Source organism: Pagrus major, chromosome 11, assembly GCF_040436345.1.
Source record: "Pagrus major chromosome 11, Pma_NU_1.0".
NCBI lineage: Eukaryota > Metazoa > Chordata > Actinopteri > Spariformes > Sparidae > Pagrus > Pagrus major.
Window position 1 is genome coordinate 31,884,347 of NC_133225.1, and position 21,607 is coordinate 31,905,953.

A 21,607-nucleotide genomic window follows, 5' to 3' on the forward strand; every position below is an offset into this window, starting at 1 on the left:
AACATGAACTGTAACTTAAAGCTACGGACCCCCTTGGAGTCGTATAAATCTGTACAAACTGTGCGCATGGGTTCATAATACATGCCTAAAGGTTTTTGAATTCTTTTGTCCATTTGTCCCTCTTTGACATTAATGTTTTGGGTTTTTTTTATCCGTGAACAAAGCTCTAACCCCTAACCCATATTTGTAATTGACAGATGTTAAAACACAGAGACACATTGTTTTCATCACTGAGGACATTACATAGACACTTGTTTCCTGGAGCCTTGCCCTAACCCGTGTGATAACCACTACTTGCCTAACCTTAACCCTAACCTTAACTCAAGTCTTCACCCTGAAATTTAATGATGTAGATAGAAATGGTGTCAGTCAGCCCTCATTTTCCAAGGGGATTTTGTTGGAATCAATCCAAATGCCGATGGTGGCTCACATCACATTGTGCCATCAACATTTAGTTCATAATGATAAGTTAAGACAAAAAAAACCAAAACTTGTCAGTTGTGAGTTTAAAACTTGTCAGTTGCTACAAAATCATGTCTATAATCTCTATATACTTACGTACGTAAATTGTATATGAACGTAAGAGAAATACATCATGGAGCTGAAATATGATCCTTCATAATTTGGCCGTGTTCACCTCAGCTGACACATTCACTGGGTTTGTAAACCGTGTATACGGATTGCAAAACCATGAGCACAGTTTAAAAACGTTTAATCACTTCATGATAAGTTCCCATTTCATTTATTCTTTAAAGAATTGTAAGATATTTACTGAACTGGACACATTGGTGCACCATGGTGGAAAAATTCTGTAATATTGTTGTCATACTATCTTTGACCTTTTCTTCTGCAATTAATTCTTAGTTATTGACAGGGACATTGAAACTAAAATACCAATGAAAAGCTAAAGTCTGCCGATATAGAAGTTGTCAAATGTTGAAATGTGTTTATTTCCTATTGCCGTGTTAAATACCAGCAACTAACAGGAACTACAATTGGACCAAAGCTATTTCCTAACACTTATTATTCTGTTATTCTGTCAGTTATTCTGATGTAACAGTCCGTATATACACTGGTTGCATATCTACCAAGCCACTACATGACACCTTAAACACAAACACATTCCTGACAGCAGGTCAGGAAATTTAATGAATTGACATGCTGCAGCAGTGAACCCTGACCTTGTCACCATCTTTAACAAACGAGGTAAAAGATGAGACTTACTACTACTTACTGATTGGCTCTAGCATTGAAGATATGGAAGTGTATAAACATTTTATGATCTCCTCTGTCCTCCTTAATTTTCCTAAAACATGATGTTCAACTTGTTCACATGCAATGTCTCCTGCGAAGCTCACATTGTAGTCATACCCTAGGAGTACATGATATACTCTGATGAGTTACCGCATGCAGTATTTTTAAGACCGTGGAATGCAGTACTCTGTTGGCAGGGTGGGGCATCAAACTATGTTGACATCTCTGGGTAGTCTGTGAGAAACTACCGCTGGGTGTCAGCCATGCAGAGATCATATTATCATAACCACTCTGGCTTACAGCAAGTTATTAAATTGTGGTAACTCCCTTGTTAAGTCTGATGTTAGCATGGCGTTGCTGTCTTCTGCGTCGCTGGAGCAGTGGGACTTGGAAGATGAGCCCCAGGGGACGGGAACATGGGATGGCAGGGGGAACAGGCACTGTCAATAATAAGATTTATTATCCATCAGGTCGTCCCAGGGAGGGGGCAGACAGAGACCGCTGTTCCCTGGAATTAGTTGTCAGGTGTGGAGGGGGATCAGTGGGGGGATCCCTAAGATGATGGAGGAGGGGATGTGCGGTGCAGTGGCATGTCAGTAGCCCCAGTCAGAGGGCTGAGGAGAGAGAGATAGAAAGCACGGAAGTATCAAAGCTCTGAAGTGGCAGACAACTTTAGTCAAAGTTTAGTCCATGCTGCTTAGACAAGGCCCAGTCATCTTAGGGATGTGACTCTAGCTCAACAATCCCAGATCTACTTATGTGATGGTATATCTGCCACTTTATGTTGATCAAGCAGCATCTATATTAGTTAGTTGTCATGAGTTTTGAGTGGATTCCTCACTTTGACTAATAGAGGAGGATCAGGCCTGTTATATCATAGAGAGGATAAACAAGGGAAAAATAGGAATTGATTCACCCAAATTACATTTAGTGGTCGCTAACCGTGCAGTTTGTCGTAATGCTATTTGCTCGGATTTTGAGATATGTCATATTTCTGGCTCCAACCTTAAAGTGTAACTCTCGGCAAAATGCAACCTAGGCTTTTTTTGTGAATGTACCCGAGTCAAACCTTCATGTAAAAGCATAATTACGACGAAAAAGCCACTTTTAAGATTTACCATAGTTTCGTTTTCGGGTCAAAATCATTTTCAATTGCGTGATAGGGGCAGCTGTATGGTAGCATCAAAATCACTATTTTTAAAACACTAAGAAGACTCGACACAACATGAAACTTTGCTCGTAGTATCACCAGGGTCTCTACACATGAACACGAGCTTTGAGAACATTGTTTGTGTACACAGAGTTTACTAAAAAGAAGGTTTTTGAACAACTCACGTTGGCAGCAGCTTGTTCCGCTCGCCACCATCCTGCCAGTCGAGAAGAGTCAATCCCTGAGTGCAGCGTAACATGTCCCCATGTTTCACCTTCTTTCTTCAACCAAACAATTTTCTCAATGCTGAAATGCATTCAAGTTACTTTTTTAGTACCCAGAGGTAGATTTTGTTTGCAGTAGAGTCCTCATACACACATATGGGAAAAACATAGAGGCACATATCACACCTCATCCAACTTAGGACAGACTACTAGGGGGTATGCAAAAATGCCACAATTCACCAGTTACACTTTCTCGAATGTAAATATTTGCTGGTTTCCCGGTCTTTAAGATTTGGGTCGTTGGTCAAACAAAGCAAGCAATTAAAGGAGGTCACCCAGGGCTCTTTCTCTGGGAACCAGTTAAGGGAATTTTATGTAACAATTGATCAATTGAAGAAAGCTATAATTATCAAGATTTATCAACGATGAAAATAATGGACATGTGGCTGATTCCGTCTTGGCTTTATCAGGCGTGGATACTGATCCGGCAGATGGAAAAGGTGCATCTCTAGATGTGATCATCATAAAAAAGATTAATCTCACCCCTGTTGTATTGGGATGGGGTCACAGATCATAGAAACGGATATCTCAAAACCTGCGCCAAAGAAGCCAAAACTATCTGCATGGATTCCACTAGAGTGAGAACATTTGTGGAACCAACCCTTTCATGTGGCTCTCTGGCGGCAAGGCAGGCTACTTACAGTAGGAACGATATGTGCAGCGTTTGGCTACTGGAGTAGATTATCTGTGGATTCACAGCAGCGAGTCAGCGAGAGATGGATGGACGTCGTGTGAGCTGCATGCGTCTGCAAACGGTGTCTTCACAGCACAGGGCGCCACGTCGCTCGCTCCCCCCTCATTGCAAGGCAGGCCACTGTCAGAGGTCTATTAAGGGAAGATTGAGACCCCAGCTGTGTACGTGTGAGTAAGTGTGTGTGTGTTTGTGAGTGTGTGTGTTCACATGCTCATTGGTCATGGTCCTGTAGTGGAAGATTGAGACCCCATTGCTCCCAGAGCCACTCAAGCAACACAACCTGCAGTGGTTTACAATCAGAACAACACCGTCCATCCATCCCTGCTGACACACACACACACACACACACACACACACACACACACACACACACACACACACACTAAGGGATACTCACCAACAGTACAGCTCACTATAGATGTCATTAAACAGTAGCCAAGGTGGAACAGCGTCATGGACACGAAGAGTGTCATGATGTTGGAATGAGGGTTTAGAGGCAGATTGAGGTTCAGGTCAGAGATGCTGGGGAGAGGGTGGGAGGGAGGTGTACAAGGCTGCAGGGTGGGAATCGTGGCAGCACCTTTGACAAGCCCTATTTGTCATCTGCCAGGACGCCCAAATAGCTCTGACTGCAATATGGATGGATTGTGGGAGAAAAAGTGACTACAAGCCAGGCAACTAATCCTGTACAAAGGCCCACCCCACCTCCACCCATACACTCTCTCTTACTCTCTCACTTGTCACTTTTTTTCACCAGGTCTCTCTTTCATAAACTAACACACACCTTTTTCACCGCAGAACTAGCAATATGGTTCAAGTCAGTATCATTATATTAACTATGATTTTAATTTCTGAAATGATTGACCTGGGTTCATTAAAGGATGTTTCCAGTTTCTCACAACTTGTTCTTGGACAATTTTCATAGTTTAGTCTCTAATTCCTATGAGCTCTGAAAACATTGTACTCACTAAAGTAACTGCTGACGGGGTGCGACTATTTTAGTTTCACATGCGGCCAGAATTCTGTCAAGTTCTACTAAATATTTTCATTAGTTGCACTGGTGCCCCTGAAATTTTGCAGTTTATTTTTGAAACAGTTGAGGTTATCGGAATTTCTTGTTGCCTGTGATTTACTTGAAGAAAAACATGTATTTTCACCTTTATTCTTGTTAACAATCTTTTACGTAATGTGTTAAGAAATTAAATTAAAATGTATATTGTGTGCATCTAAACTATGTGCTGGTGCCCTTGCTGAGGTACATGACTCAAAGGGAGTCAAATGGAGTAAGAAACATGCGCATTAAGATGCAGCTAGATTATATAAAACACTTAAATTTTAGGTGAAATAGACAGCTGAGTGCCCATGAAATGTGGGGGTAACTCCTCAGTGCACAGAAAACCCGTGAACGCACAGTATGACAGGTCAAAGTTGAACCAGGTGATATCCTGTAAACTGCAGTGGATGTTTAAAACAAGTTTGGCTAGTGATTTTACTGCTCACCTTCATTTTCTTTTTCCAAATAAGTTAAATTAACCTGTGGGTTCGTCTTAAACACATCAGAATGTTTCTTGCAAGGTCAGACCATGACCTAACCTTCGAACATGAGACCCAAGTTGTAATAAACACAAAATATGCTTTCATTTGGATAACAGACATTTTCAAACACTAACACAATCAATAAATGACAATACAAAAATACAAGCTGAGTTGTCCTGTGATAGAAAGAAAATGGACAAGATGAAGGCAAAGAACTCCACCACACAAAGTTGGGGGACAATTCCCTCCAACAAGTCTGCTATTATTGCCAGAACACCCAGTGTATTATCCTAACATTTACTGAAAACTCAAATCCTGGGATTAATTCAAAATTTGTTTTTAGTCACTTTAACTCAAGATTACATTCTCTTAGTGAAAATTATCATCTGCTAACGTAGCATACAGTGTGTTCTCATACAGGAAAGTGATTAAACTGTTACCTAGATCTTTGTTTCAGGTTATAATCAGAATGGTGTAGGCATGATATCGCATGGAATTATAACTGTATAATGAAACTTAATATGTACAACTCATAAGTCTTTAATAGCCAATTGTCAGCAAACACATGTGCATGTGCAAGTCACAGTGTGTGTCTCTGTGTATGTGTGTGTCCTTAACATGCAGTCAGTGTTTCAGCAGCCCCCAGCTTGCAGTGATTTGTCCAACAGTAAATGTTTGTCTGAGATGAATTTTCCAGCTGATCCAGAGCTGCATCCCAGCTGACAAATGAAACCAACGCCTGGGGGAGGAAGAGTGAGGGGGAAGAGTGGAGAGAGAAGCTAGAATGTGTAGAAGTGGAAATCGAATCATTTTATTGTTTGTCACCGCGGCCCTCGTGGTCACGGTTTGTTATTGAATGCTAATTAAAACGGCGACAATCCTGACAATTGGCAATTAAAGACTTGTGAAAGAGGTGATAGGAAATTAGCTCCTCACTGGGTGTATAAACTCATTTGTTACCCCTCTTTCACACCTCTCTTCACTCTGTCTTTTCTTTACTCATTAGGAAGACAGAGTGCTGTCACTGACCACCACAGTAAATGATTGGTAGAAGGGGAAGAGGTAGTGCAGATAATGACATGCAAAAGGGGTGTTTGGGGGCTGGAATAATTTAAATGAATATGGTGAGCAACTGATTCATGTTGCATTAAATCTTCTTTTTCAGGCTGTAGTAGTGAAAAGTTTCTACCTATTTATGAAGTGCTGTGCAGCTTGCGGCTAATTAAATTCTAAAAGGCTTTTTGCAAATGTAATTTTCCACAAGACTTTTAATCCATGTCTTGGTCAATATAGACGTAATATTTACAATTTTCAACAGCTGAAATCATATTTTTTGTCTGTTTGGCTTTCATTGGTAATAATAATTTTGTACACACCAAATTGATTACTGGGATCTGGGAAACGTGGTGACATCCCTGAAAAGCAGTCAGACATGTTAAGAAACACAAGCATTCAGGCATTTTGGAATCAACCCACAGTGTGGTCAAACTTAATTCAGTGAGGAAAGACTGATTTGAAGGAATGGCTTAAAGAGTTATTCCTGTCTCTGGGGCACCTATAGGGGTAGTGCTGTGCGGTATGACCAAAAATGTATATCACGGTATTTTTCAAAATTCTAATGGTTTCACGGTATATGACGGTATTTTTTTTTTCATGCATAATCAGGTGTTCACAGCATTTTCTACTGGTTGAGAGAGGAATTACTGCAGTAGATTGACTTAGGATGGTCTATTTTACTGTCATGATGAGTGAATATTGTAGAATAATTCCACACTAGTAGTAATACAGGTTTGCATGGCCCCAGAAAATGATGCTGTTTACACAAAAAAAACACTCATGATTCTAACGAAGTGAGGAATCAGAATGCAAAGACAATTGCAGTCAAAATACAAACTTTTACTGTGCAAATTTCACAAACATCTTTTATAAAACCAATACAAAAAGTAGTGCAACTTGTAATAATTATACTTTTGCTTTAAGTTCAAGCCCAGGTACATTACACAGTATTCAAGTAAATCTAAAAAGGAAATATACAACAAGTGTGACTTAGTGAAGAGGCCGCGGCTCCAAAGGAGGCGTGACGGTACACGTCATGATGATGACGTTTGTGTTTTTTTCAAAGTGTTTCCTGGTGTCCTCCTGTTAATCTAAACATGTACCTGCTGACTGTTTATAATCATATGGATGCTGTTATAATGTGCTGTGATTGGGATCCTGACCCACCAAATATCCTGGAAAATGACAAAGTTACATTTTTCTCTTAATTACATAATTACATAATCGCCATCAGTAAATGGGACACTGTCTGACTCTTTCACTCACGGGGAGGGAGGCTGTTTATGGGGGAAAGTTAACTGAAGTCTCGGTCAGGAGGGCTGACCATCGTGGTGATTTTTTTCACCGCGACAAACAGTTGGTGAGTTAAAGTTTTTTGCCGGGGACAGACGCTGTTTTTCGGGCGGAAATAGTCGGTCGGACAGACACTTGTCCACAATTAAAGGCGGTATTTTTTTCCTCATATAAGTTGCCAAAGACACGACCAGTTACTATGTTACTGTTGTATGGTCATGTAACGTTGCTTTGTGGGACATTTATCTATATTTTGTTGAGTGAAGGACCTGTACAGTTTATCAGACAATGAACACCAGACCGACACTATACTGTACGATACTACCTCCGGAGCCGCATCAGAGGCGCAGCGAAATTTCACCCATCGCCGCATCTGAAACTTTCACACAAAGGAGTATGTGGATAACTGGCACAGGATCTCCGCATACAAACGGCAGTGTGAATGGGGCTAATGTCTATCCTATCCATCTTCACCATAAGGTAACACCAGAGCACTACTGTTTACCCTCACCACGCCTCGCAGTCGCACCATGCGTGTTTAGAAGCGCAACATTAAGGGTCTGGTCTGAAACAGTGTCGGGCGGCGCAGCATAGCGTTTCGAACATTGTGTAATCAAATACACCGGTATGGCGATACATTAAAAATTCATATCATAACGAAAATATACACCGGTGTTCGGTGTGAACCGGTATACCGCCCAGCACTATATAGGGGTGTCCTTTGGTGTCTGGCACCAGGACGTTGGGGCAGATTGTTTGAGTCCTGTGGATTGGGAGGTGAGGCTTCCAGTCTTGTCTTGCTCTGGCTCACCCCCTAGACATGCTCAGTGGGATTGGGATCTAGGAAATTTGGAGGCTGTTGCCATGAGGCGGTGTATGTGGTCTGCAACGGTGTTTAGGTGGGTGGTGCATGTCAAGGGAACACCAGGACCCAAGGATTCCCAGCAAAACATTGCATTGTAATGAGATGATGTTATTTACACATGTTTGGTTGAAGTGTGAATGCCCTTGGTCATCTTAATAGAGTTGGATTACAAAATATCTCTCACAGTTTACAGACTTCCTGGTTTAACTGTACATTGTATAGTTTTCCTGTGCATGGACTGATAAATGCTGAGTGACACTTTTGGTTTTACCAAAGTCTGGATAAACTGTTGATTTGTTTACAACATACTGATCACCTGACTGCTTGTGTTTCTTGCACATATCAAGCAATAACTGACCAATTAATGTAGACACAGTATTAGAACTTGAAAATGTATTTTTTTTTTAATTTCTCTGTTTCTTTAAGAGTATTTGACACAAACTTCCACAGTTATTCACACTGTTCCTACCTGTCAGACCTCAGTACAGAGGCTCCTGCCCCATGTGGTCTGTGATCTTTGTAAACTGATGTGAACAGGGACTTAAACGACCCACAATGCAAATGCTATTCTATTATGTGCGAGTACATCAGCCAGCAAAGGCCATCATAAAACAACATGATGGATACACAGCCAAATAAATAAATAAATAAATAAAAACACTTAGTCCTCTTTTTTCTATTCCGATCTCTCCGCTCTTACGCCGCTTCTCTGATGGATCTGTAAAATGATATAACGAATGAGACTTAAAGTGAGACGGAGGGAGGGAGAGCAGGCAGGAGGGATGAAGGCAGCGAGCAAAGAGACAGAGGATATGATTTATTAGGCTCATAAAAATTCTGCCTTTGTTATTCCCTCTCATTTTTATATGTGAAGCTTATTAAAGAGCACACCTGCCAGAGTCATCAGACAAACTTGTGTGTGTGTGTGTGTGTGTGTGTGTGTGTGTGTGTGTGTGTGTGTGTGTGTGTCTGTGTGTCTGTGTCTGTGTCTGTGTCTGTGTGTGTGTGTATACACAGTTTCATGCATTCAAAATGATGTGTGTGTGCATTTGTTCACTTACCAACTGGGTGTTTAGGTATTGCTTCTGTTTGTGTGTGTGATCAGATTTTCACCGTGAGCTTTCAACTTTGCTGCCCTTCAGGCCCCGTCTCCTCCTCCCAACGTAGCCCTGCCTCTCAGCGGGTGTACAGGACACGCTACAAGATTGTGACCCGCCCGGGCTCCAGCGCCTCACCCACCCACCACTACAACCCTGCCCTCTCCTGGAGAGCCAAGAGGATCCAGTCTGCCAGGTAATCCATGTTAACAAATACACACCTCCTGCAGGTCTGGCTTTAATGTGTCTCAATGGCTGATATCCTTCAGTGCAGAGCATCGCCCTGTCCTTTATGTCACCGTCATGTGCAGCATGAGTGGAAGGGGTCGGGAATTTATGGTGCTCATTTTTACACAGTAGATAACCCAGAGAATAAACCATTTACACCACTGTGCTCCTCACATTAATTTACTGTACACCAGCAGGGAAAGCTTCTCTCCACCCAGGACAGATGCAGAGAGAGGAAGAGTGGGTGGTTCCGTCTCTTGATTTAATCCACCAATGAGTGTTGATTACACGGTGAACACAGTATCTGAATTAGAGCTGCAAGTACCTAACCCTATCCCTAATCCTAGCCCTTTTGTTAATGGTTTGTTAAATTTATTATCTCTAAATTCCCAGTAAGTTTGCTGTTTAAGTGCACTGTTGTCATTTCAGACAATAAAGTTTACTGTTAGACTGAAAAAAGTGTTTGATAACCACATTTAAGGGATCATTACAAAAAATGTGTGTATTTTGGCTGATAAATTGTTATAGCGATTTTTTAACTTTCTAATACCAGCATCGGCCCCACAAATCAAGTATTGGTCGGGCAGTAATGGCAATCACATTTCCAAAACTTGAAAGGGATGCCTTCAAATTTCTTTTTTGTCTGAAAAATAGTCAAAAATCCAAATAAATTCTAATTACAATGACATACAACAGAGAAAAGCAGCAAATCTTCACTCAAAAACTCAAACCAGAGTATTTTTAACATTCTTGTTTGATAAATGGCTAATATGTTAAGTTGTTTGGTCAGAATTGTTATGGACACATTTTTTCTGTAATCAACTATCAATTGATCTTTTAACAACAGCCTGTAAATCCTGTGTATCTTATATGACTTACTTGTGTGTAGAATACATAATGTATGTTTAGGTGACTGGTTGTGGTGGTGAGGTCGTCTCTGAGGGTTGAGAGTTAATTCATGTTTATGAAGAGGGCGTTATTGGGTGATGGAGGTTAATTCCATATTCATGACATAATCACTATGAAAAAGAAACACTACAAGATGTTTCTTCTCAAAATGGTGTTGAGCTTTTTTTCCCGCAGTGTTCACACAGTGATCGTGAAAGCTTTGAACACGTTGTTGTGGTTAGTTTTGATGATCTGTTAATGTGCAGAGAATTAACAGGATGCTCTTCCTGGCCTGAGGTATGACTAGACTGTCACACACAAACACACACACACACACACACACACCAAACAACACAGGGTTGACTTGGCATGAGTGCACCTCTGTCTATTCTATGTATGACTGCAATTGATACTATTAAGTAATTTTATTGTCACTAAATTATCGCGTTATCGGTTAATTGTTTAAATTGTTTCATCTTAAAACAACTAGACCTTTGTTTTAATTTTGTTCAGTTGTGAACTTACATATCCTAAACGTTTCCAACAATGTTCAGACCCAGAAAAATCATGATTTTACTCAAGATGACACCCAAAATTAAATATGTGAGGTTCCTGAAAAACCTCCGCTTTATTGTGGGCAACAGAACCAAAATTTCATCAAATATCTCCATGGTTGTTATCACAAAACCTGAGTGTATAACAATGAAAATATCTGCAGTGTCAAGTGTGAAAATATGTCTGTTTTTGGGGGGTGAACTTACTCTTTAAGTAAGCATTTTCTGTGTGTGTGTGATGGGGGTTCATTTGTGTAATCCAGATTTGGTGAGACAGAGCAGCCTGGACTGTGGCTGGACTCAGCCTCTTGTGACTTATTACTATTCATTTAGCTGCTGCAGTAAATATTGATTCATCAAGGGATTTTCAATTTGAGCTCCGTGACATCTTGTGAAATATCACCAAGTGTGTAGAAGTGAGGAAAGAGATAGGGAGGGAGGGGGACAGGTCGGGTCCCCAAGGATAGTGGATCACACCCCACCCCACCCCACCCTTCTCCCACCCATATACTCCGTTCTCCTGCTTATCTATCTGTTTAACTCCAAAGAGCCTCCACTTTTATCAGTTTGAAGCTATTGAGTGGAGCATGAGCTCATATTCTCTGCTCTTAACTACTGAGTGCTGCTCTTCATCTTTGGCCTATCAGACCCACTGATCCCTGTCCTCATATGTTCTCTGCTCTTATCTCTGGTGCCTGCTCATAGCTGAACCCCTCACACAGGGCCGTGCATTGAAAAACTAATGCCATCCCTACAGGGTGGTCCAGAGGCTCCCAATGTGTTCAATTCAGGCAGCCTGTTTGGATTCTAAATGACATTAATATAATGTTTAAAGTAGGGCTCTTGAGTATATGTAATTTTTTAAAAGTTTAAAATAGAAATCAGCTGTTCTTCATGTGATCAGATGCTCAGAAGGGAATTTTTAAAATTTAACTAACAGCTTTCATTGCTAAGAAATATAATGCTATGTTCAATATTGATCGATTAATTTACCAATTATTATCATTATTATGATTGTTTGGTCTATAAACCTGTGAAAAACATACAATCACATTTTTCCCAAATTCAAATTGCTGAGTACAGGTGTTACAGCAGGTCGTCCAGTAATCAGGTTGCTGGTTCGATTCCCTGGCTCCCCCTGGCTGCATGTCAACGTTTCCTTGAGCAAGATACTGAACCCCAAATTGCTCCTGATGAGCAGGTCGCCACCTTGCATGGCAGTCTCTGTCATCAGTGTGTGAATGTGTGTGAATGGGTGAATGTGACTGGAAAAGTGCTGTAGAAATGCAAGTCCATTTATCATTTTACAAACATTATCATGTTTAACAGCTTTAGAGCAGAGTTTTTTGGGGGGTTTTTTCACCATCGCCCCGGAACCATGCCAAAAAACTATTTTAACCATCCCAAAATCAAAATGTTTTTTTCTTTCTCTGTTATCATCTATAGTTGTTAATTAAAAGTATTAGCATTTAAAATTTAGAATTGACAGCAGAGGATCTCTGTTCGTCCTAAACATATTTTCTATTGTCTTGGGACAAGGGGACACTGTTAGTGTCAAACCCTTTTGAGACAGTCTTGAGATCTTCACTGAGCCCATACTATAGAAATAAAGGATGCTGCAAGGTTTCATCAGTCGTTTTTGTTTGTTTTTGGATTATTGAAGAGACACGTTTTTAATAGCGGTTGAATGAAGTTTAAACCCAAAACTAAGTAAATCCTTCTCACGTACTACAGATGAAGTACAGTGGTCATGGTAAAAGTTTGTATAGCAAACAGTGGGAATACAAACTGCTGTTAATGAGAAAATACACTAGAATAACATTTAATAACACAAATTTAAAGATAGAGACTAAGATCGATCAAGTCAATCAAACGTTGAAGAGGAAAATAGTGTTCAGTTTCAGATAACAGACTCACAGGAAAAGAGGTTCTCTCTACCCAACATGCCATGCTCTTACCTGGTTTCAGCCATAACGAGCTTGGCGGGTGATTTAGCGCTGTAGGGCAGTTTGAAGGGGCGGGGGAACCGGCTGCAGTATTTCAACCCCCGCCACCAGAAAATAGATATAATCTCAACATTAACTCCATTAATAGTAGCAGGAGTTGAATTAAGAAAGCCGTAAAGCATGCACACTGGAGGATAAATTACAGCCCAACCCTCCCTTCATCTCCCTCACACCCTCCCTGTTTTTCTCTCCGCTGTCCCTACTTTAATTTTCTTCATCCATGTGTTTGCTCCGTTGCTGTTCTCTTTATTGTTTATTCCTTTATATTTAATAAGACATGATATGAATTTCTTGTCACATCCTGCATGTAGCTGTTTGTCTGTTTGAATGTATCAACTTCACATCCTAATTTCGTTAACTTCTACTTGCATCTATCTCTTTCTAACTAATTTCTGACATAAATGTTGAAGCCCCAAACATGGCGGGACCCTCCACACCCAAATAAGTACACTATTTTTGAGTGTATACATCTGCACACACACATACATACACACACACTAGGTCCAGGCGCTCATCTCCTTTAGTGCTTCAGTATCGATCAGTACAGGATGTAAGAGACTGGGCAATAAAGTGAAGCAGTGCTCCTTCTTCTTCACATCTCTCCTTTTCCCGCATTCACTCCCCCATTCATCGCCTTTTATACCCCAATTCATTCATTTACTCATTACTTATCACATTAGTCATCCAAACAGTTGTGTGATATGATCCTCTCCTGCTGCTGTTCACACTGTATTCAACTCAAATACTCTCTGGTTTGCTTCTTAATGTTATTTTCTACCCTATACAAGGATTTTGTTCATTACAGTCAGCTCCCTTTAAGCTGGATTTGATGGGTTCGTGATGTGTAATGACACTGCTTTGGTTTCCTTTAAGTGCCTAAAGAGGAGCAGGAGTCCTTACTGTTGGAATTAGTCAGATGAATGTTTTTGCTGTGCTCTGTTTCAAGGGTAACTGTTTCCCAATATGAGCTTACTAATGCTTGGGTTGCAGACAAATAGACAAGGGCAGCATTATTCAGAGCAGTCGACGACCCTCCAAATTCTTCCCTGTCACTAAAACAAAAGTCGGATCATTCATCAACGGCGAAGGTAGTGCTGAATTGCGCTCTCCTTTATCTGTGCATCGCATGGTCAGGGCAGTGCACGTACACACACCTGCCTGTATACACACACGCGCATGTACGTGCATACGCATGCAGGCTAGTCACAGGGGAGCTTCTGAATGCCCTTGCCCCCTCCTTCATTTCTTCTTCTTCTCAACACATTTCCACTTTTGTTTTTGGGGAGTTAATGTTCTTTTACTGTGACCTGAAGTCACTGTCTTTATGTTTTACAACACAACTAGAACAGAAATTGCACTTGATAGCTGAAACAAGTGGTTGATGAGTTGATTACCCAATCAAATGTCAAACATTCTCTTGTTCCAGCATCTCAAAAATGAGGATTTTCTTCTTTTCTCTTTGTTGTTTCATTTTAATTTGAATATGTTGGTATTTGACTTTTGATCAGACAAAATAAGAAGTTTGAACAAGTGGAGGTAAGGATGTCACGTGACCTGTAGATTAGATGGCTCCTATCTCGCCCATTTTACATTTCAATTGTCCTTTAAAGATCATCTTTCACATTTTTATGAAGGTTTTCATGAGAGTAAGTTATGGCTGAAGGGACCAGAAGACAAAACAACACCAACGCAAAGACATCTGACGATGATTGCAATCAATTACTTATGAGCCTGATTCAGTCAGCAGGACCATTGAAAAAATCGACACCCTTTAATAAGCTAAAAGTCATCACTTTGTTTAATTTTCTCTGGAGAAGGCCACAAGAATTTAAAGAGTTGACATTACGCTGTATATTTTCACTGACTTCACTCAGAAGACTTCAGAAGCTCGAGAGTTTTCTCCCCTAACAAACTCTTATGAAACACTGGTGCACAGTGAAGACTGACACAGTGCTGTGGAGATAGGTCTGGCAATGTGAGACTAGGAGATGGATAGAAAAACACCTATTCCTCTTAAAAGGTCCAGTGTGTAGGTTTTGGTGGCATTTAGCAGTGACATTGCCGATTGCAACCTACTTGGTTTGTCTGCTACTGTAGAAACATGGTGGACTCTATGGAAGAGAACCTTTTCCCTCTGTAGATATAAAAGGCTCATTCTAAAGTAATGAAAGCACAACTTTCAGGTTGTTATACTCTTATGAAAACATTATGAATTATATTCAGTTTCAATCACTTCAATCACTTTCTGATGGTTTGATTCTTGAATTGCTTACACTGTTCCTTCCTCTCCTCCTCGCTCCTTGCAAGCAGATTACCTCATTGCAAAGGTAATCTGCTCTTACAGAGGCCATTTTCATTACTGGTGTCTCCCTGAGGGTGAAACTCAATTCACATGGCTGTATGTACAGTTGCACAGAAGTCTGATAACTTAATTTCTACTCAAATGAGGCTTGCATCTCACATTGAATGAAAAAGCCATACAGTACATGCTGGAACTTGCTTCTCTGTCTACACATAACTGAACGTACATGAGTTCATAAACGTGCGCATGGCTACTTTCTTCTTAACACTAACATGTCCTGTGCAATTACAGTGGTTCATTTTGAACCTTTCCTTCCAACATAAAGTTGAATTAACCAATCGGCTTCTTTGACGTGCTGAGCTACACAACCTGTGAAACTTGGAAGGTGTTTGTTGGCTCCTCCGCAAGCCTCTGAGACCACAGTTATAAAACTCCCCTTTGTAGAGACCTGAAGATCCATCAGGGGTGTTTACCACCTAGGGGTGGTAAAATTCATGACAAACATGTCAAACAATAAGATAATGCATGAACCTGTCAGTAGGACAGTCACTCTGATGTTCAGAGACAAACATACGAAGTCGGTGTGAAAACACCTGAACAGACTGGATGTTACAACCACGGTCACCCCCCTTGCTGCAGCCCTGTGTCGAGGTTAACTGCCGTCTGTGTTAACTGTTCATGTCATATCCCCATTAACCTCCATTGTGGCTCCCCAGGCCGCCCGGTCCTTGTTTAAGCCTCCCTGGGTGGCAGTCAGCCCTCCAACATTAGCCTCCATTACAGCTCCCCTGGCTGCAGTTGCCCCGTGTAGGGCAGCCACTGGTCTTGTATCAGTGAAACTGAGTGTCTGTGCAGCTGAGTTATGGCGCGCGGTCAGGTAGACCCTCTACGTGAATGCAGCTGATGGCTGATATTCCCTCTGTTTTTTTCTCATTTGCAGCAGTGCAGCAGCTCTCTGCCGGCTGCAGCGCGTTAAGCGTCCGTGTCAGTTGTTTTGTGCGTGGCGTGCATTCGGGGTTACCCTCTCTTTTCTCTGTAATGGGAGGCATGAACTCTCGCTCTAAACCCATTTCCAGCCCATCTGAAATACGGCAGCAAATTACCTCCAGCGGCAACCTGCACACCAGCCCCGATCCGCCCCAAATAGAAGTGACAGGACAGCGCAATTTATCGCCATAACCCCTGCACCGCCCCACCACCACCCAGCAGCCCCATACACACTGCAGGCACAGCCGCCGCATACTCACACACGTCTACTGAGTGACTTCTGAATGGTGAGCATGTGTGTAGACGCCTGTGATTGTGTGTACTGTACATACTGTAGCAGGAGTGTGTTGTGATTCTGTATGTATGTGTGTGTGTGTGTGTGTGTGTGTGTGTGTGTGTGTGGTCTCTACGCTCCAGTGTAGGGGCCAACCTTGCTGCCCTGGCCCCCTGCCCTGCCTATTATCTCATTGATTTCCTCCTCTCCTCTTTTCAATTCTCTCCATTTCCACACTGCCGTCCTTTCCATTAGAGGAGCAATTTAACAGAGTGCTGTGACATGGGAGGGAGAAAGAGAGAAGGAGGGAGGGAGGAGGGGAGACCAGAGGATGGGAAACATAAAGAGGAAGGGAGATATAGTGGAAGAGCTTGAGGGAAGATAGGCAAAAGAGGAGTGGAACTGAGGGTGGGATGAGCAGATCCAGCTCAGAGAACGTAAACTGAGCTGAACTGATAATTGTAATTTACAAGTTGTAATAAAACCAGTTCATCCTTTACGGAATATATAACTTAAAGTTAATTTCAATATGAGCTCCAGAGATGTTTTCTTCTGCCTTATTTCAATTTGTCTCTTTTTGTTTTTCTTTTCTGTCCCTCTTCCTCTCAGGAGTTTCCTTCAGAGCCGTCTGCGAGCTCCCCCCCATGACAGGCACCAGTCATCCACTCAGCACTGGAGAGGAAGCGGCATGTGCTGGATTCGTGGTTCCCTGTACCGGGTGTCAGCCAATAAGCTGTCCCGCACTGTGGCATCCAGTATGTCGATCAACAGAACAGGTACTGTCACTGCCATGTAAACTAACTAAAACTAAAAAATCATCTGGTTCTTTGTCAAATCAAAGATGATATTACCAAACTGTGATAATATATTGGTAAAGTTATGTACTCCCTCTGACCGATAGAGAAAGACTCAGCTGTATTATTACATATCATTAAGTATTAAGTAGTAGACCGCTGCTGGTTGTGACCACAGCATGAGTGGGCCAATCCTCAGCTGTTTCTGGCTCAGGCGCAAGTCTGTATCATTGCAGCTAGGTAGATGAAATTGAATTTATTTTATTTTGTTCAGAAAAACTTACATTTGAACATTTGCCCTTTGAGTCCAATTACTGTTTTCACATTTAAGACGCTGGAACCAGCAAATGTTTGCCATTTTTGAAACGATTTCGTCAAATCGATCAAAACTATCAAAATACTTTGCAATTAATTTTCTTTCAGTCGACTAATCGATTAATTGACTAATCATCGCAGCTCCACATGACATATTAGAGGTTTTCTACACAAAAACAGATGTTGAAAGACAAAACGGTCTCAAATTGGCAACATTTCAACCTAAATAATCAGGAACTGTCTAATCAAAGGACAGTAATCTGACAAGTCATTTAACGTTTCATTCTGTACCAGAAATGTACTAAGGTTTGATCCCCTGCCCTATAGAGTGGTGTGGGGATGCATATTTTTGTCAGCTAACCCAGAAGTTAGCATCACCCTGGTTCCCCCCACAAAAAGCCTATGAGATTTTTTAAGTGCGATTTTCAATATCGCGGAAAATAAGCTCTGTGGCAAACACAAGTTTATGATACTTACACGTTTTGTTCATCAAGATAACCTTCACAGATAAACACCACTTTTGTGATTTTTGAAGCGTAAATTAAATCACCAGGTAAAAAGCTAATGTCAGGCTATAAACAGACTACATTACAGTCACATGACTTAACTACACCACCACTAGACATCTACTACACAATTACTAAACAGGTTTTCTATAAACTGATCAATGTAGAAAATGTAAAGTCAGAGTTAGAACAGTTTGTAACTAAAGTGGGCCTGTGAAGACAGACTAGTGAGTAGATGAGTCTCTGTGTTCGCTGTGATGACGTTTAATGTCCCCGACAACCCCTGTCCCCGACAACCTCTGTAGTCTCATTTAGACACTAAAACAGCAACCACTGTTTTTAACACAGGGAAGCGATTTCTAAATAAATTGTGGGACATTTTATAATGTATTTTATGATGGAGACAAAAACACATAGACTTTGAGAGGATGGAACTGGATGTGCAAAAATGCTAACCGATTTCTGGGTTTTAGGACCACAGACTACACCACTCTATTCAGGACATGGATTGTGAGTACAGGCCAGTGAGTGTGTGTGCACCCTGAGGTGATAAAAAAGTGTTTATTCATGTTTGTAGCTGCAGCTCCGTCCACATGCTCTCTAATAGACTTACGGGAACTGGCTGGATTTGCCATCTGAAATAATAAAGTTGTCATCTGTCAGAGCAGCGAGGGGGAGGGTTCAGAGAACTGGACGGTGCAGATTAAAGCCTAGATCTGCCTCTACCTCCTTCTCTCTTATACACATTCTGTAGCAACTACACCTGCAGGGGAAATTGAAGAGCTCCATTCTGCTCAACTCGTGACCAGCATCCCAACACACATTCCTGCCTCCTCCAGAAACACGCTTCAGGTGTCTCCCCTGCAGGAGTTGTGCTCTTACATCTTCCCGGAGAGAGTGTCACATTTGTTTCCAGTCTGGAGCCAATGACCTGTAATTCTGCTCTGCTTAAATCACACCAGAGAGACTTGACGAGCGCCTTAACAGCCAAAAAAGTTCCAAAATTAGAGGTCTGAATGAGATCAACTGAAACCTCAACCTCCTGGCCTCCTTGTACTCCTCTCCAGTCCTCCCATGGCCTCCAACAACCCTACACACACATACACACACACACACACACTTTCCCTCCAGCGTTTGTGGAGTGCATTGGGTACATAGTGTTTATGCTGTTCTCAAGCAGGGCCGGACGTCACGTTTGGCTTTGGCACCCATGTGTCAAACCACCACAGTATAAATAACCAGGCACATATCAGGTTGTTATTGCATCTGGCTGCACAAACACACACTCAGACAGCTTCAGTTCTGTCATATCTGATCTAATTGTATTTTTTTAATTTTATTCTATTTTCTACTTTAGATATGGTTCATGTAAAATGACACCATCAGGACATGCAAGATGAATACATAAAAAAGATGAAATCATTATAAAGACAAAAACTGACCTCCACTCTACCTTCAAATATGTATCCGTATCTTCATCACCATGCAAAACATATTGCTTGTAGTAATGTGGCAACATTTCACAACATAAGTCGGTTAGGAGGAGTTAATGTATTGTAGGACTTGCCCAAATTGCTCCTGGGCGTTGTATCATATTGGCATTGCTAAAATAGGCAAGTGTAATACATTTAAATACTTCTTAAATCTCCTCTGCACAAACCCACATTTCTTTTTAGTTTAGCTCCTGTCTCTTTAAGACCCCCCTCTTGAAATTGCCCTGTCTGTTCTGATTGGTCATGTTGAAGCCACTCATCATGTCTCCGCTCATCTCCTTTGGTGTTTTTAGCTTCAAGTTAGTGGCACTTTTACCATAAAGATCACCACAAGAACCCCTTCTATACCAAAAACATGTTGAACTGCAACATGAAAAAGACAGTTACCATATTCAAACCTACCAGTCTTTTTTAAGTTGGCTTCAAATGAGGCTTAACATTCACACAGTTTCTCTTAGTACTACATTAGTTTAACAGTGCTCCAGAATGGCCACATTAGCCGAGTATAATGCTAACACCCAAATCAACAGGCAAACTTAACAAAACACAGCAAAACAGCATGAAACATGGCAAAACTTACAGCTTCCAAGTTAGAAGTTGGTTCACAGACAGCCGATATCAATCCATTCTTGAGCTTGCACAGTTACTGGCTCTAGTTGATAATGCAGTCCGTAGTAAATCCACACTTGAGCTTGTGAATTTACCAGAGCAGTCTGGGAGAAAACACACACACAGAGAGACACAGACCCACACATACAATTCAATAGTTTTCCAGTTGTTGTGAGGACATTTCTGTCACATTTCCATCAAAATAAAGGTATTCTACTGGGTCTTGACACACATGTCAGATGGGAGTAGACAAAGACTTTTGTGTTGATTCTTGCAGCCAATAACAGAGCAGCTCTCGTGTTTAGCTTGTAGCTTTGTACTGGCCCTCCAAAGTAAAATGGTTGGCACACATAAGAGTTTACCAGTTGTTATTGGGACTTTTCCATCAAAAATAAACTTAATCCACTCGGCTCTAATGTCCTGTTAGGCTGGGGGCTGATGTAGTGATTTGTACCGGTCTTTGCAGCCAAGAACAGCAGCTGTGTTTAACTCTCACCTTCAACATAAGCAGGACTGGTGCTTAGGAGAAAAAAAAGGTAGTTCTTAAGCGATGGGTCAGATTGGGGCGGTAATTTTCAAATGAGCCTTTATTTGACGTAAGTAGGAGGCCAAATTCTGAAAGGCTTGTTGTATCACAATTTTTTTCTGACCGGAAGCCCACAAAAACCTGACTGGGATAACATATAAACACATTTTGTGGATTGTTAGGCACTCAAGAAACACAAATGTAAGTGCATGAGCACTGAAAAAGTGAGTTTTTCATAATATGTACCCTTTAAATTGCTCATGTGTCCCTCTTCTCTACATTCAGGAAGGTCTTTGAGCACCGCCCAGGTCTCATCCACGAATCACAATTTCAGTCGACCCTACAGTACTCGTCATTTAGCCAGGTAAGCTTTTCACACCACCAACCTGTTTCAGCTCTTCTCATGCTGCTGGCTGTCCTCATACAACAGCACCATCATGAAATCAAATCCAGCCAAGACTTTTGCATTTGATCCACCCTCCCAATATTAACTGCCTTTCATCACTGTCAACTGCAGGCGTAAAGCCAGAGCTAATCTTTTCAAATTAAAATTAGCATACGGTGGATACATTTACCCGAAGCTCCTCACCGGGTTGAGAGTTGAAACATATACACTTTGTCCTCTCTGGTTACCACAGGCTGCTTACTATTGATTTGTCAATACCTGTGGTTTGTCTGTGTGTCTGAAACAAGTCGTGCAGTCCAGAGGAGCCTCGCCATAATCAGACACGCTCGTCAGAAGAAGCAGTCGAAGCAGTACTGTATGTACTACAACCGCTTTGGCAAGTGTAACCGTGGCAACAGCTGTCCCTATATCCACGATCCGGACAAGGTGGCCGTCTGCACCAGGTAAAATAAACGCAAAAGAACGCCCCATTTTTTTCTGATTATCAGTA

The 21,607-nt window shown here is 41.4% G+C and overlaps 1 protein-coding gene across 1 annotated transcript in view; it reads left to right on the plus strand.

Annotated features, from left to right (window-relative positions):
- The window catches only part of zc3h3 (zinc finger CCCH-type containing 3), a 62,334-nt gene that overhangs the window by 26,881 nt on the left and 13,846 nt on the right, over positions 1-21,607 (plus strand). Inside the window, exons 4-7 of the mRNA XM_073476941.1 lie at positions 9,275-9,425; positions 17,078-17,244; positions 20,997-21,075; positions 21,405-21,560. Coding sequence (XP_073333042.1) covers positions 9,275-9,425; positions 17,078-17,244; positions 20,997-21,075; positions 21,405-21,560 — 553 coding nt within the window. The remainder of the gene's footprint in view (positions 1-9,274; positions 9,426-17,077; positions 17,245-20,996; positions 21,076-21,404; positions 21,561-21,607) is intronic.